Source organism: Littorina saxatilis, linkage group LG4 (assembly GCF_037325665.1).
Source record: "Littorina saxatilis isolate snail1 linkage group LG4, US_GU_Lsax_2.0, whole genome shotgun sequence".
NCBI classification, from domain to species: Eukaryota; Metazoa; Mollusca; class Gastropoda; order Littorinimorpha; family Littorinidae; genus Littorina; species Littorina saxatilis.
The window spans coordinates 9,239,265-9,254,277 of record NC_090248.1 but is presented as its reverse complement, the minus strand read 5'-3'; the positions used below and the strand labels follow the sequence as shown (position 1 = coordinate 9,254,277).

General features: G+C 44.3%; 1 protein-coding gene across 5 annotated transcripts in view; it reads left to right on the top strand.

Annotated features, from left to right (window-relative positions):
* The window catches only part of LOC138963907 (dystroglycan 1-like), a 182,267-nt gene extending 167,719 nt beyond the window's left edge, over positions 1 to 14,548 (top strand). For all 5 annotated transcript variants that reach the window (XM_070335758.1, XM_070335759.1, XM_070335761.1 and 2 more), the window contains 6 exons: positions 2,080 to 2,574; positions 3,050 to 3,295; positions 3,833 to 4,051; positions 4,440 to 4,618; positions 5,327 to 5,615; positions 6,041 to 14,548. In XM_070335758.1, the coding sequence (XP_070191859.1) occupies positions 2,080 to 2,574; positions 3,050 to 3,295; positions 3,833 to 4,051; positions 4,440 to 4,618; positions 5,327 to 5,615; positions 6,041 to 6,973 (2,361 nt within the window). In that variant the 3' untranslated portion in view covers positions 6,974 to 14,548. The remainder of the gene's footprint in view (positions 1 to 2,079; positions 2,575 to 3,049; positions 3,296 to 3,832; positions 4,052 to 4,439; positions 4,619 to 5,326; positions 5,616 to 6,040) is intronic.
* Positions 14,549 to 15,013: the final 465 nt, after the last annotated feature.

Below are 15,013 nucleotides of genomic sequence, written 5' to 3'. Positions count from 1 at the left end.
GAGCGATGCGGAGGCCTATGCAAGGCATACCAGATATAATTTGTGGAAATATTCGCGGGCCAACTACAACACGAGGAAACATTCCCCGGCCACAATGTAATAACATCCACAACACTTCCAGCATCATGATTTGATTTGCTGACTGGTTTCTCTGATGAAATGCGGAGACGGCTGTGTGGAATCTGCAAATAAGAATGACTTCTTTTTCTGTGGAGAATGGCTTTCTCTGTTAGGGGAAAAAAGGTCGTGTTGTGTGTCTGTGTGAGGTTAGTTAGTTAGTTAGTTAGTTGTTGCTTTTTGGGTCAAGGGGACCATATAGGCCAAATCAGGACCCCACAAGTTTAACATTGATATGATATGATAGGCCAATCAGGACCCCACAAGTTTAACATTGATATGATATGATAGGCCAATCAGGACCCCACAAGTTTAACATTGATATGATATGATAGGCCAATCAGGACCCCACAAGTTTAACATTGATATGATATGATAGGCCAATCAGGACCCCACAACAAGTTTAACATTGATATGATATGATAGGCCAATCAGGACCCCACAAGTTTAACATTGATATGATATGATAGGCCAATCAGGACCCCACAAGTTTAACATTGATATGATATGATAGGCCAATCAGGACCCCACAACAAGTTTAACATTGATATGATATGATAGGCCAATCAGGACCCCACAAGTTTAACATTGATATGATATGATAGGCCAATCAGGACCCCACAAGTTTAACATTGATATGATATGATAGGCCAATGTGTGAGGTAGGAAGGGTGGGAGAGAGCACGTTTAGACCGTAATTATCAGAGCATAATTATTACAAGAAAACATCCAGAGGGCTGAAACCCTAACTGTTAAAACGCAGAGCATCATGTATCAACTCGTGATTACAAACATTGTTTTCACAAATGAAAATAGAAGGTAAATAAAAATTAATTTTAAAATTTTACAAAATGAAGAGGAAGCCCAGAACAAAGCAAAACAGGAGACAAACCACATTAATGTATCCACAATGCAACAACAAGAATAAAAATAAAACAAACAAACAAAACTACACAAACGGGGCTAAAATATCTGTAGCAAGTACCCCTGGGTAAAGCTTAAAACCTGGATCATAGATGTGTGTTGACTCTGCCTGGATCGACCTTACGACAAAAGACACACAGCGTACGAAAGCTTGCTCGCCACTGAAGTGACGTGTGAAGTGGCAGGAAGTTGTTGAACGCAAACCACTCTTGGCGAGCACTTGACTTAATATCTCTAACGTGATGTCGATAATTTCCCGCGTGCGTCGACTAGGAGTAGACCACAGTCACTGCATGAGGTGTAGCCAACAGTCACTGCACGAGGTGTAGCCAACAGTCACTGCACGAGGTTTAGCCAACAGAATCGTTGCATTGTCTTGGACCGAGCTTTTTGAGGTTGGGAGTTCAGGTATTACAAGTTCAGGGGTTTTGGGAAATCGACTGATAAATTGTGTGTACTGAACTTTGAGTGTATTGGACTAGGAGGCTTCTGAAGATACGTCTCAGCCTGACCAAAAGTCCAGAACTGCTTGTCATCCTTGTGCAAAGGTTAATTCGAGGAAGACCTCTCTGACCTTATCCGAATCCCGTGCCTCCCCCCCCCCCCCTGTCCTTTCCCCCTTGTCTTGTAAAACGTTTATTTTCAAGGTATGTCCTCAGTATTATGTTTACGTCATCATCACCGTCGTGCCTCTCTCTCAATCTCTCTTTTTTTTCTTTTCTTTATCTCATCTTTCTCTTTGTCTCTCTTTTTCTTGCTCCCTATCTCTCTTTCTTTTTCTCTCCTTCCTCTTTAACAAAATATCTCTCTGTCTCCCTCTTTCTAAAGAATGACACTTCTCATTACACCTTACCTCTCTTTCTGTCTCTATCGCTCTCTCTCAATCTTTGATGTCAAGTGAGTGCGTAATTACAGCGGCTGCAAGAGATTACAGAAGTATTCAAAAGCACCGACTTTCTAGCCATAGCACCATCTGATGAGAACATTTCCAGAAGACCCATATCACTAACCATTCCCTCTTACCTTTGCGTGTTTCAGGTGGTAGAAGCAGGCAAGGACAAGCTCCCCTCATGGCTGCACTTCGCGCCAGACATCAAAGTCCTCAAGGGCATCCCCACCCCGACCGACGCCGGGCAACTCTACCTGGAAGTCGTCGCCCACGGCAGCAACGGCAAGAAGGCCAACGACGTCTTCTCCGTCTTCGTCAGTGCCGACACTCAAGTCATGTCATCGGGACAGCCCCTGAAATTCAAGAAGTCCGGCCCCGAGGTGGTCCGCTGCAAGCGCGAGGAACCCGAAACCGTGGCAACCATCGTTGTGGACGCAGACCTTGACGGCCTGACGGTGGAGCAACGCCTGGAGTTGATGGGCAAGTTCCTGGGGCACATGGGTCTTGGAGAAGAGATGATGAAGATGGTGCCAGCCAAGGCCAGGTTGCTGCAGGATGATACGGCACTAGTCACAGGCACGGGAGACGCTGCGGAGCCTCAGCATTCTGGTGTGGCCATGTCCTGGCTGGTGGGATGCGGAAAGGTAGAGTATAGGACTTTCTGTGACCGACGGCTTTGTTTCAAATTTGTTTCTTTTTCTACAATCACTATTTTGCTGGTTGTCGGTGGTAAGGTGTACTTTAAATTGGCTCTTTGTTTCCATTTTATTTTTATCAGAAAAAGATATCGTCAACCTGTCGTTCATACCAGCTTTAATTAAATGTGACAGTTATTATTTTAAATGAAACTCAAGAATGGTGTGTTAACTACACTTGTGACTGGTGCCCTCACCAAGTGACCAGTTTTTGTGGTATGTATTTTTTTTTCTTCTTTTAGATATTGCCTGACCGTTTTACCGACATGTACTGATTTCGTTGTTCGGGACGCTTCTACGTAGTTTGCCACCATAAGAGAAGCAATGTCATTATCAATGTTATTGTTATTCAGGTAATATTAGTCTCATATGACACTTGTAGGTAATACCCGACCACTTTACTAATTTTACTGATATTTTTCAGGTGGAGGCGGGCCACTTCCCAGTTCTGCAGAAGCTGGATGATGACTCTGGCAACGGCGCGATGGGCAAGGCCCTGGGTCACCCCATCTCGGGCTGGAGGGTCACCAACAGCAGACTGCAGCAGCACGCGCTCAAGAGGAAGCGACGTCAGGTGCGCGCCACGCCCACCCCCGTCGTCACCATTTCCCCGCCCACTGCTACTGACACGGCTGAGGAGACTACAGACGCTGACACCATGACGCACAAGGTTTGTTGGGATGATGTTCTGTGTAAGTTTGTTGTTTGTAATGTGTCAGGACTTAAATCCTATTGCATTTGGAGGGTTTTCAACAATAAAAGCTCATTTTTCAGCTTCCAAATGCCCATGTTCTGCCCCCCAAAATGCTTGAAGGTTTATGCCCATGTCTCTTCTTTAGTCAACGTTATGCTAAAAAAAAAAATTACAGTTTGCACAGGTTTTCGTTTTTTGTTTTTTTAAGTTATATTTCTCAGGGGGAAATATGCCCTTGAACCCACTAAGTAATTTAATCAATGTAATATGGGTGAGGTTGCAGGTTCGAGTTTGCACCAAACGTTTTTTTCAGGGTTGCAGGAAATGGGTATGGGTTTTTGTTGCTTATTGTGTGTATCTGTATGTGTGTGTGTGTGTGTGTGTGTGTGTGTGTGTGTGTGTGTGTGTGTGTGTGTGTGTGTGTGTGTGTGTGTGTGTGTGTGTGTGTGTTGAGTTTTCAATCAAGCAGGAGTCTTATCTCGCATCATATTAAAATGTTGTTATCTTACGCAGGTTGTGGATATGGCTTCCCCCACCTTCAGCATCGAGCCCACCCCCTCCCAGCCCATCATGCCCAAGACGACCACTCCCACCATGGCGGCGACCACGCCCAAGATGGAGAAACCGGACGTCATCCAGCCCTCCAAGCCTCCCGTCACGCCCAGCGAGGCCACCAAGACTGCTGCCTTGCCCACCGACATCCCCACAACTCCCAAAGACACCAAGCCAATGGTAGGTTGTCTCTCTTGTGTGTTAGGGTTGTTTATGTGGTGCATTTGTAAACTTGTGAGATGTGTGGATGGGTGGAAATCGGTGTGAGAGAGAGAGAGAGAGAGAGAGAGAGAGAGAGAGAGAGAGAGAGAGAGAGAGAGAGAGAGAGTGTTAATGTTTTTAATACACAGTCAATGTGAATTATTTGACCTTTGAAACTAGGACTGACACTAAATCCACATGAACTCTCTGAAAACCCCAAAGGAGTTAAAACAAGAAAAATAAGGCATTGTGAATAACTTGACTTAATTTTGGCATTACGTCCTAGCATGCCTCTAAATCTGGTAGATCAAGAGACATTCATTTGGTAACATTGTGATTTCATCACACTTCCCCTATTCACTCACAGCCTCCAGTGGAGACAACGACGAAGAAGCCAATGGATAAAAAGTGCAGGCAGCCAGAGGTGAACGTAGCCATCGCGAAGCAGACCTTCTTTGTCGGGGAGGTCATCGACTTCAAGATCCCTGAAGACGCCTTCAACGCCTGCGGCATGGGCACGAGCGTCACCTTCCTCAACCTGTTCAGGTGAGTCTCTTGTTTTAATAATAACAACAATGACAGCTTATATAGCGTGAACCATAGTAATCTATGATCTGCCAGCTTTACATATTAACTATGAATAAAAACATACTATTTAACTTAACATCAAATACATATATACATTCTAGCAAAATAACGTAACAATAAACTTACAACATTTTTTTGTAAATGTTTTGTTTATGGGCTGAAACTCCCACGGTTGTTATATGCAATTGCATGACCGTTTTTACCCCGCCATTTAGACAGCTATACGCCGCTTTCGGAGGAGTATTTTTGTGCTGAAGGGCTTCTTCTTCCTCTGTGTTCATTGGCTGCAACTCCCACATGCACTACCGGCACGGTTGGCCTAGTGGTAAGGCGTCCGCCTCGTGATCGGGAGGTCGTGGGTTCGAACCCCGGCTGGGTCATACCTAAGACTTTAAAATTGGCAATCTAGTGGCTGCTCCGCCTGGCGTCTGGCATTATGGGGTTAGTGCTAGGACTGGTTGGTCCGGTGTCAGAATAATGTGACTGGGTGAGACATGAAGCCTGTGCTGCGACTTCTGTCTTGTGTGTGGCGCACGTTATATGTCAAAGCAGCACCGCCCTGATATGGCCCTTCGTGGTCGGCTGGGCGTTAAGCAAACAAACAAACAAACAAACAAACAGATAACTGGTGACAGCATGACATATCTCCACATTTTCTCCTTCCAGGAACACATCCAGCAAGATCGAAGACAACTGGTTCTTGCAGTTTAACGAGAACACTCAAACCTTGCGAGGGATGGCCATGGAAGAGCAAATGGGCACCTACGCCATGACCCTGGTCGCCCGCACGTCAGTCGACCCTCCCGGGCGAATCACCACCATGCCACTGAAGTTCGTCATCCGCAAACCCAAGGGTCGCAAGTCCAAGGTCAACCACGAGGTGTCCATGACCATCGACACGGACTATGACGCCTTTGTGGGCAGTCTGGACAAGAAGCTGGAGTTGGCCAATAAGGTGCGGAAAGGGGAAGGGGAGGGGTTGGGGGTTGGAGTGAGGCAGGGTGCGTCTGTATGTGTGCAGTAGCTCGGGCAGAAGAGGGCCAGGTTGTGGTACTGTGTGTGTGTGTGTGTGTGTGTGTGTGTGTGTGTGTGTGTGTGTGTGTGTGTGTGTGTGTGTGTGTGTGTGTGTTCAGTGACTGGAATGTAAGAGGTCCGGGTTGTGGCGCAATACATGTGTATTTGTAGCGAATCAAACAACAAAGAGCAGGTTGTAGCCCATTTTGTGTGTGTGTGTGTGTGTTCATGTGTTTTTGATTATTTGTTCATACTTGTTTTTTATTTCTGTGTTCGTTTTCATTTCTCATTTCTGTGTGTACATTTTTATTATTATTATTATTATTCTCTTTATTTCTTAATATGTTTCTATATTTGTACTTACAGGTGGCGGGAGTGTTTGGAGACGAGAACGCGAGCGCCCTGCGAGTGACGCGCATCGCACGAGGCTCCGTGGTGTACGCCTTCACCAACCAGACGCTGGCCGGCAGCAACTGTCCAGTGGACGACCTCAAGGCCATGGCGGACAAACTAGTCACCAAGGACGGGCAGCTCAACCCGGAGGCCGTCATGAAGCTCAAGCCCTACGTGCTGACCGGAGCGGCAACTCAGCCGGCCGGAGACTGCGAAGGCAACTCTGAATTCCCTCTGAGGTCTGCTATGGCGCCAACAGTCCAGTCAGGAACGACGCCAGCCGTGATGCCCGACTCCACCCCCAAGCCGATGGACAAGACTGCCGCCCCAATCATGCCCAAGACTACAACCGCTCCTTCCAACGTGACGGGCGTGGCCACAGCGGGTAAGACGAGCGAGGACGACATCTGGATCACCACTGTGGTGCCGGCAGTGGTGATCGTGGCCATCCTGCTCATCGCGCTGCTCATCGCCTGCATCCTCTACCGCAAGAAGCGTAAGGGCAAGATGAACTTGGAAGACCAGAACACCTTCGTCAACAAGGGCGCTCCCGTTATCTTCCCCGACGAGCTGGACGACAAGCCCAGCGACTCCAGCAAGCCTCTTCTTCTGGAAGGCAGCCCCCCGGCCCCGCCCCCGGAGTACCACGTGCGCCAGCCCAGCGAGAGCCCCGAACCCGCCTACCCCAAAGAGAACACGCCCCCGACGGACGAGGCGGAGGCAGACATTGAGACTGACGCCACCTCCCCCCTGTACCAGCCCCCTCCCCCCGTCACCGCCTCCAGCGGCAAGCAGGCCCGCCCCCACGTCCAGCAGCCCTACCGGTCGCAACCCCAGAGATCCACCCCTAGAACACCCCCCCCCTCCTTCCCTTTCCCTTCCCCTCTACCCTCTCCCAACCGTTAATCCTAATCCCTAACCCTATCGCTTTAGCGTCATTCTAGCTGGGTCCAAATCCCAGCCTGAATCAAGCACTGTGCCGTCGGTTGGATTGGAAAAAACGCTGTCGCTGCCGGTAGGCGGTGTGACTATTTTTTGGTTTCTGTCGGAGTGTTTGGATTCTGATGTGTGGAGACTGAAAGCTGACTTGACTGACTGGTTGTTTGAAAGGTGAACTGCGGAAGTTCCAGATGTCCCCCCTCTCCCTTACCCACGCTGCCTTCATTTGCACTCACAGAATAAAGGGTGTGGGGCGATGGGGAAGGGGGACACGAGAAACGTCCGCCTCTGTGGAGTGCAGGACTGCTTTGTACGAGACTATGCAACAAATGATTAACTTATCCGAAGAGTGTCTGGCAAGAGTTGGTAAACGTGAAGACGATGGCAGAGAACGTCTTGCTGTGACTTTATTGTGAAGAGTCTGCCGGCGTCAGATCAACTGAAGAGAGTCTGGCTAGTGCATTTGCACTAAAGAGTGTCTGAATAGGACATGTCAGCCAAAGGATGTCTTGCTAGGACAGATCAGTCGAAGATTGTTTTGCTTAGATATTTGGCTGAAGGGCTCCTAGCTTGGGCAGATCAGCAAAAGATTGTCTGACTAGGACACTCAAGCCAAAGGGAGTCTTGCTAGGACATTTAAGCGTCTGGCTAGGACATCTAAGCTAAACAGCGACTGGTCAGGACATCTAAGCTAAACAGCGACTGGCCAAGACTTTGATGGGGGAAAGTTTGACCAGCACAGATTAACTGAAGATCGTCTGAATAGGACATCAAAGTCCAAGAGTGTCTGACCAGTATAGATCAGGTGAAGATCGATCGTCTGAATAGGACGTTAAAGCCTAAGAATGTCTGTCTAGCACATTTAAACCAAAGTGTGTCTTTCTAGGACAGATTAGCTGAAAAGATCCTGCATCAAAAAACAAGAAAGGTAGATTATTGGAACGTTTAATTAATTTTTGTCAATATAGTTAAACATTCCAATAACCTACCTGGTTTTTTTTATTTGAATTTTGGAACGTTAGCAGTCTTTCTGTTTGTGGATGGTTGCAAAGATCCTGGCTAGGGGAAATCAGCTGAAGAATGTCTTGCTAAGACAGAAGAGCATGTGGCCAGGACAGATGAAAGGAAGAGTGCGGGTTGGAACTGGATGGTTTGAACAACAAACAACCCTCCTGCTCATTTGCAAGGATCGCCTTGAAGGACACCTGAATGCTTACTTGTGTAGGAGAAACTGTTGAGTTGCTGAATGTCTGATGTGCTAGGGGATTGCTGCGTGTATGAGAACTTTGACTTTACTGCCAAGGAAGAAAGAAAACAAAACAAAGGAGAGCATGGGCTCTAGCTCGGCTTTTGCCTTTTTTTCTGCAGGTCTTTTTGTTGTTGTTGGTGTGTTTTACTGCCATGCCTGCGTAATGACTGGTTATAGTCCCTACATCTTGCTTTGTGCTTGTCAGTGCCCTCAACTCTCAATAACACAATACAATGGTGCGCATTTAGCGGTAAGAGAATAATTGTCTGCTTTGATCAGTAAGAACTGACGCATTGACACTTTTTGTGTGCTGATGTTAGTGTCTTCTCTGGCGTGGCTGTACATTTTTGCATTTCTGTAAAAGAACCGAGGTTTTGAGTGTTCCTGTACTTCGCATTTTATTGCAGCATTTACGTATCTTTGACGTAGGATATTTTAATGCCATAATGAGACAAGTGCTAGACACTTGGACTCACATGATCTGAACGATTAACATGAACTTGCAGGGATAGGTCCGACTTGCAGGACTCGACGTCTGTCACATTTTGACAGTAGGTCAAATACATTTTGAGAAACGCCGACATTGAACAAGGTTGTTGAAAGTGAATGACCGTAGTGAAAAGGGTTGGCCAATAAGTTGACAAAATAGAAAGAAAAGCGGCAACCTGACTGAAAAAAACAATGAGAGAATAATCTGTGTAGCTTTTTCGTGCTTCTTTTTTCCCAGATGTTAGAGAATAACTTTTTCTCTCCAGAAAGTTCCATGATGAACAGGGTGGAAATCAGAACAAACTATTTAGCTGAGTACCATTAGACAAGGGTGTTGATACAGAAATCAAAAGAGCTAATTTTATTTTACAAAGAGCCCTTGAAGACAATATGGTACATTTTTGTAGTAGACTAGTATCAGAATTGTACAGGTTCGCCATGCAATTCTGTAAAATCTTTTGCTAATTCAAAAAATGAGACGCTGCAAAGAGCAGTTTTTCTGAGCTTAAAGACAGGGTGATTTTCTTATGATTCCAGATTCTGGTATCTGTAGCCTATAGAGTAGAGAGAGAGAGAGAGAAGAGAGAGGACCATATTTGCCAAGAGGTAGTAGTGTAAAGTAGCCGCATGTGTAGCCCTGTAGGGGAAAGCGGGCTATGTTTGAGCTCAGGAAGAGGTTCGGTAATACTCACCACGCTGCCCTTGCTATATATAGTGCTGTTTTACAGTAGTCTAACTGAAGCGGGCGCATGGCCAATTGAAACCCAGTGCAGTCTTTTTGCAAGTACTTTCCGCTTTGAGTAAAACGTAATCGCGATCGACAAGCATGTACAGTTTTTTGTTATCTTTTGTTTTTGTGCTTGCTTAATTTTGGAGACTTGATGCGCTTTGATGAAGACTTTTTTGCCAAGCGGTTCCTGGCAAACGCTTTTTGTTTTGTGGGTTTCATTCTAACATTCACTTGCAGAACAAGGACTTAGCATCAAAAACCAAGATTGAAAATTTAAGTTGTGTGTTTCCTTATGTGGTTAAACATGTTTGCATTAATTAGCGATTTCAATTCAGAGTCGTAACAAGACACGTCTTGGTCCACTGAGACCTGATGATGATGATGTCCTGTTCACTAGTTTAGTTCAATTTGCAGAGGTCTGGAGTGGTGTGCATTAGAAAGTATGTGCCCAACTGGGTTTGAACCAAGAGTTGGGTCGGATGGATTAAAATTGAGATTTGTTTGAGATTTCAACCATTGTGATCCAATGCTTGAGTCCCACCTAGTAGGGCATTTTCTCATGCATACTACCCCATGCTTCACAAGATGCTCCATGCTGATCCACTACGCACTGAAATGATTGACGAGTACGTTTCATGTCGTTGCTTTTACATGCTGGCATGATTTTGGTTAAAACGTGTTGCTGTCCATGGTTTTACTGTGTTACCAAGTTACTGAACACTTAATTTCACATTGGATTAACCCTGCATTATTAGTTATTCCATTGTAAAGCGCAAGTTCCTGGACACGTAGATGTCGATTCCAACTCGCATGGAATGTTGTTATGGAGAAAACTTGAATGTGTTCTCATTTCATTCAGAATCTATACGCCCATCAGAATTCTAGTTCAGATTGTTTGATAACTTAACCAGTAAGAGCAAGAACTGTAGCATAATGCAAACAATGGTGGCGTAGTCTTGGTAACTGAGAGCCACGTACTGCATGATATTGAGAATCACTCCAGGCTGGCCGAGACTCAACTCCAGCGTCTTATGACCGATCATTTCTTGGAAATGAATACGTTTATGAAAAAAAGTTCCTTTGTGTCATTTCACATTGTATGTAATCCGATCATTACCATAGTTTTGGACTGTTTCAATGTTGAATATGATGGGAAGGCGGAGGGTGATGAGTGTGAGTGAGATGCAACTCTCACACCCTCTCTCCCTTTGTCTGTCCATCTCCCTCCCCCTCCTCCCAAGTCATTTTTTGATCAATGCAAACAAGATTCGTGCTATGAGTCATATGACCTGTATGAACTTAGTCATTTCCATCATCGTTGTTCCATAAACTGATCATGTATTACCTGATGACGTGTAACGCTTGCTGTATCAGCTCAGATTTTTGTAGAGTGCTTTTTCATTTCGCCCCGGGAAGCTTGTTGAATGTAGCCGCTTGATTTGAGTGTCATGAAAGTTTAGTTCAAGTTTTGATTCCGTCAAACAGGCTGAGGATTGAGTTATGTTGGTTAAGTTTAACAATCTGTGCTATGCTTGAATGTGTCTTCATAACAGAAACTTCTGTAATAATGATATTTTTGTGTTATTTGTAAACATATTACTGATATTCTACTTGTAAAAATGAACATTTCATAAAGGTGCCAGTGTGCTGTAATGCCGCATCACTCCAATAGCAAACTATCATTTTCTCCTATTTCTACCTGTTTATATTTGTACTACATGTCATCTTCGTAACATAGAATATAGCTACTTTTATGTTGTTGTACAGTTTTAAGTTATCCCAGTCTTTACTTTTGTTTTTCAGAACATTTATATTTTTTGTTTTCCTGTTGGTCTTTATTTATTTTGATTTTATTATTTTTTGGTGAAAATTTAGATAGGATACACTTTTTTAAAATTAAGACATGGAAAACATTACAAAGAATAAAATGCTGCTAAAATTGTCACCAAATGGTTGAGTGTACGTGATGTGTGATTGTATTGTATCCAGACAAATACGTGTTGCAAGTGTGTGTTTGTGTGTGTGTGATCCAAATGTCAGACTTTTATGTTCAACTGTCTGACACCTGCAGTCAGAAATGAACCACAGGCTTGTCACTATTCATTTACAGCCATCAACTAAAGTACCTTTGAAGGTTAAAGTAAACTGAACAGGTATAACATTTGCTGGGTCCAACTTTGATGTTGCAAGCATAACATTTGATGAATCAATTTCTTGAAAAACTTTCACAAGCGACCGTTCAGCAAAACAAATGTCAGTTATCGCAGTTAATTATTCGCCATACCTTCAATACTGTGGAATAAAAAAAAAGTGACCGTGGCCTTGTTAAGGTCGTTTCTCGTCGTTTCTTCCCCCTCCCTCCCCCCCCCCCCCCTCCCCCCCCCCCCCCCCCGCCGTTCGTGCACGCACATAAGCAAACGCGTGTGTGCTTAATTATCTGAGTGGGGAGTTGGCTTTATAGCAAGCGTGTCATTGTGTGGGTCAGGTTGCACCCAAAACAGCGGTTGAAATGGGGGACATGAAATCGTGGACTCTGCGCATGTAATGCACCGTGCAACACGGCCGTGCCTAAACTTTGCCGCTGCATATCGTCTTCGGAGATTTGCATGGCGCCGATATCTCTCAGTTTCGGTTGTTTTGCGCTTTAATGAAGAGACCTTGACATTACCCATGCAGTTGTGTGACCTCTCGCACTAAGCTAAATTCTTTAAAAAAAAAAAATTAAAAAAATTATACGCGTAATTATATCTGGTTCCCCCAACGCTTTCTATGAATTAGTTCAACCCCTGAGTATATTCTAACCTACCTCTTCCTCGCTCTTTACGATATTGAAATCTGAATCTTTTCTGTCTGTGGTGACAGTTTATTTAAAAAAGCTACTGGGGAAAATGTTTGTGTGTTGTTTGTAAATCAATGCGGCTGTCTTGCAGCTCGATTTCTTTTAAAAATGCCTAAGCATTTGTATAGTTTTTATGTTTTTCATTGAGTGTGTAATGATGGTGTGTTCGTGTGTGTGTGTGTGTGTGTGTGTGTGTGTGTGTGTGTGTTGCGTGCGTGTGTGCGTACCATCTGTGTGTGTGTGTGTGTATGTGGGTGTGTGTTGCGTGCGTGTGTGCGTACAATCTGTGTGTGTGAGAGAGAGACACTGGAAGACGGAGAGACAGAGAGAGAGAGCAGCATTGCCTTCTTTACAACACAGGCCAAAATCAAGTGTGAGAAAAAAATCGTAAGTTCAAAACCTGTACGGTAATTTGAGCTTCCCATTTCTTAATTTTACTGGAAAGGGAAACCCTGTTGTAAAATTGTTTTTACAATTTATTGTATTTGACAACTGCATGGATGTCTTTTGGCTTCGGCAGTCCGCCGCCAAAACGCCGCAAACATTTTTTCAAATCTTCGAAAACTTTGCCATCATTTCGGCAGAACTGTCGAACTCTTTTCATGGTATTGGAAAAGTAACGCCAAGGCCTGCCTTAAACTTCGGAAAATTGCCGAAAGGTTTATGGCAATTTCGGCAAATTAATTGCTGCAAAAAAAAGTTTCTATAACAGGATGGCTTGTGTGGAAAGCTTGCAACTTCTCTCTTTTGTTCAACAACAAGATCGTGTTTTGTGTGTCAATGGAAGCGACTGCTGCGTATAATTATCCCCTCATTGTCTGTCTGTGAAGTATAATTAAATCATAACGCTGTATCCAGTGTCGAGCTAGAGGCGTGTTCAGTTTCTTGTCGCCCGCCACAGATTCTGAAAGTGCATGTGATCTTCATTTCGCAGCGTTCGCAGTAACCGCAATTTTTGGGTATTTTACCGAGTTTTATTTTAACATGCCGTTGAAGAAATTGCCAACCGGTAATTTCTATCAGTTTATATTTCGTTTCGTGGGTTCTGGAGGATATATTGTTATTACTGCGTTGTTTGAATAGCCAAAAAAGTCGAAGTGACATAAAAAACCAAGCAACCACTGCGTTGTTAATTACGCCTTAGTTCGACGAGTTAGCCTAACCAAATGTGACCCTCCACCACGGAATGAGTCGCATGTCACCTTTGCATGATTTTCATATTTTTACATTTTTCTAACGAGTTTTTTAAGCTCTATCCAGTGGTGAAAACCGTTTTAGAAAAGAGCAAAAACCTGTTATAAGCCTGTGACTAAGGTGACCCTCACACTGTTACCAGATACTCCCCGGATTTTTATTAAGCCTAGCGCAGAACCGCGCGAGGTGACATGCGACTCATTTCGTGGTGGAGGGTCACAAATGACCAAGGTCTCTTTTCCTGACATTTCAGTTGGCCTAATACTGGTTTACAAAACAACTAACGCAATCACTGATGACACTAGACTCGTCGCGATATAACCTTCGTGGTTGAAAACGACGTTAAACACCAAATAAAGAAAGATGACACTAGAACTGTGACGTGAAGTGAGAAAACTGAACGTAGTCTCCAACCACTGTTCCAAAGATGTGTGTTTGTTATAATATTATCATGTATACATGTGCTGTACTTGTCATTCTGTTTCATCTTATTTACGTCATCATTCTGTGACTTTTATGCCTTACAATCGTCACTGTGCTATTGACTTGACGCAACGATGCGTTACTCGACGTCACGCTACTTTCAAGTAACACATCGGTGATGTCAAAGTTTTACTCAAGTCATGCGTTGTATTGCGTAAAGCGTAGTGACGTAATAGTAATATTTTCGTGGAATGTTACGTCTTGTAGCCTAACTCAGTAACTGTGTTATGTACCACTATATTTGTGGTTAATATTACGTCACGTCACATTACGTAATTCTTCTGCATGACTTTAGTCTACGTTATGTATACCTTTGTCACACAATTCATGCTGCATCTTGTTCTGTAATTATAAACACCGGTTTAAACCATAATCTACTAAGCGTAAAAGCCATGTTACGTGTAACTGATGAAATTTCAGCATTTCCATGTTTGATCATGCGATGTTAAAATGTTTTGTGTAGGTTGTACTTGTGACGCCATTACTTTGGATCATCATTGTGTACTGAAGATCGTGTACCATCAGTTGTAGTCTGACCCATTAAATACATGTCCATCACTTCGGAATCTTGCTTTGTTTTTCAGTGTGTGTGTGTGTGTGTGTGTGTGTGTGTGTGTGTGTGTGTGTGTGCGCGTGTGTATATGTCTGTCTGTCTGTCTGCCTGTCCGAGTGTATGAAATGTGTGTGAATGTGTGTTTGCGTGCGTGCGTGCGTGTCTCTGTCCGTCTGTTTGTATCTCTTGTCTGTAAATGCTTGTGTTTCTCGCACGGGCGATCTGGAATGCGCAGACAAGAATGAGCAGACAAATAAAAACTAAAAACTTGAACTCTGTCTGTCTCTCTCCGGGTCTTTCTCTTCCTCCTCCACAATATCGCCACCACACATCACCAAATATTCATTTACACGGACTTGTATGTATCCGCAAGCAAAAAAAAAAACACAACGCAGGCGCCTAATTCTTTTTGTTTGACGCCGGCACACCCAATCTGGGAGGGAGAGAGTGGACAACCCACGGCCTAAAAC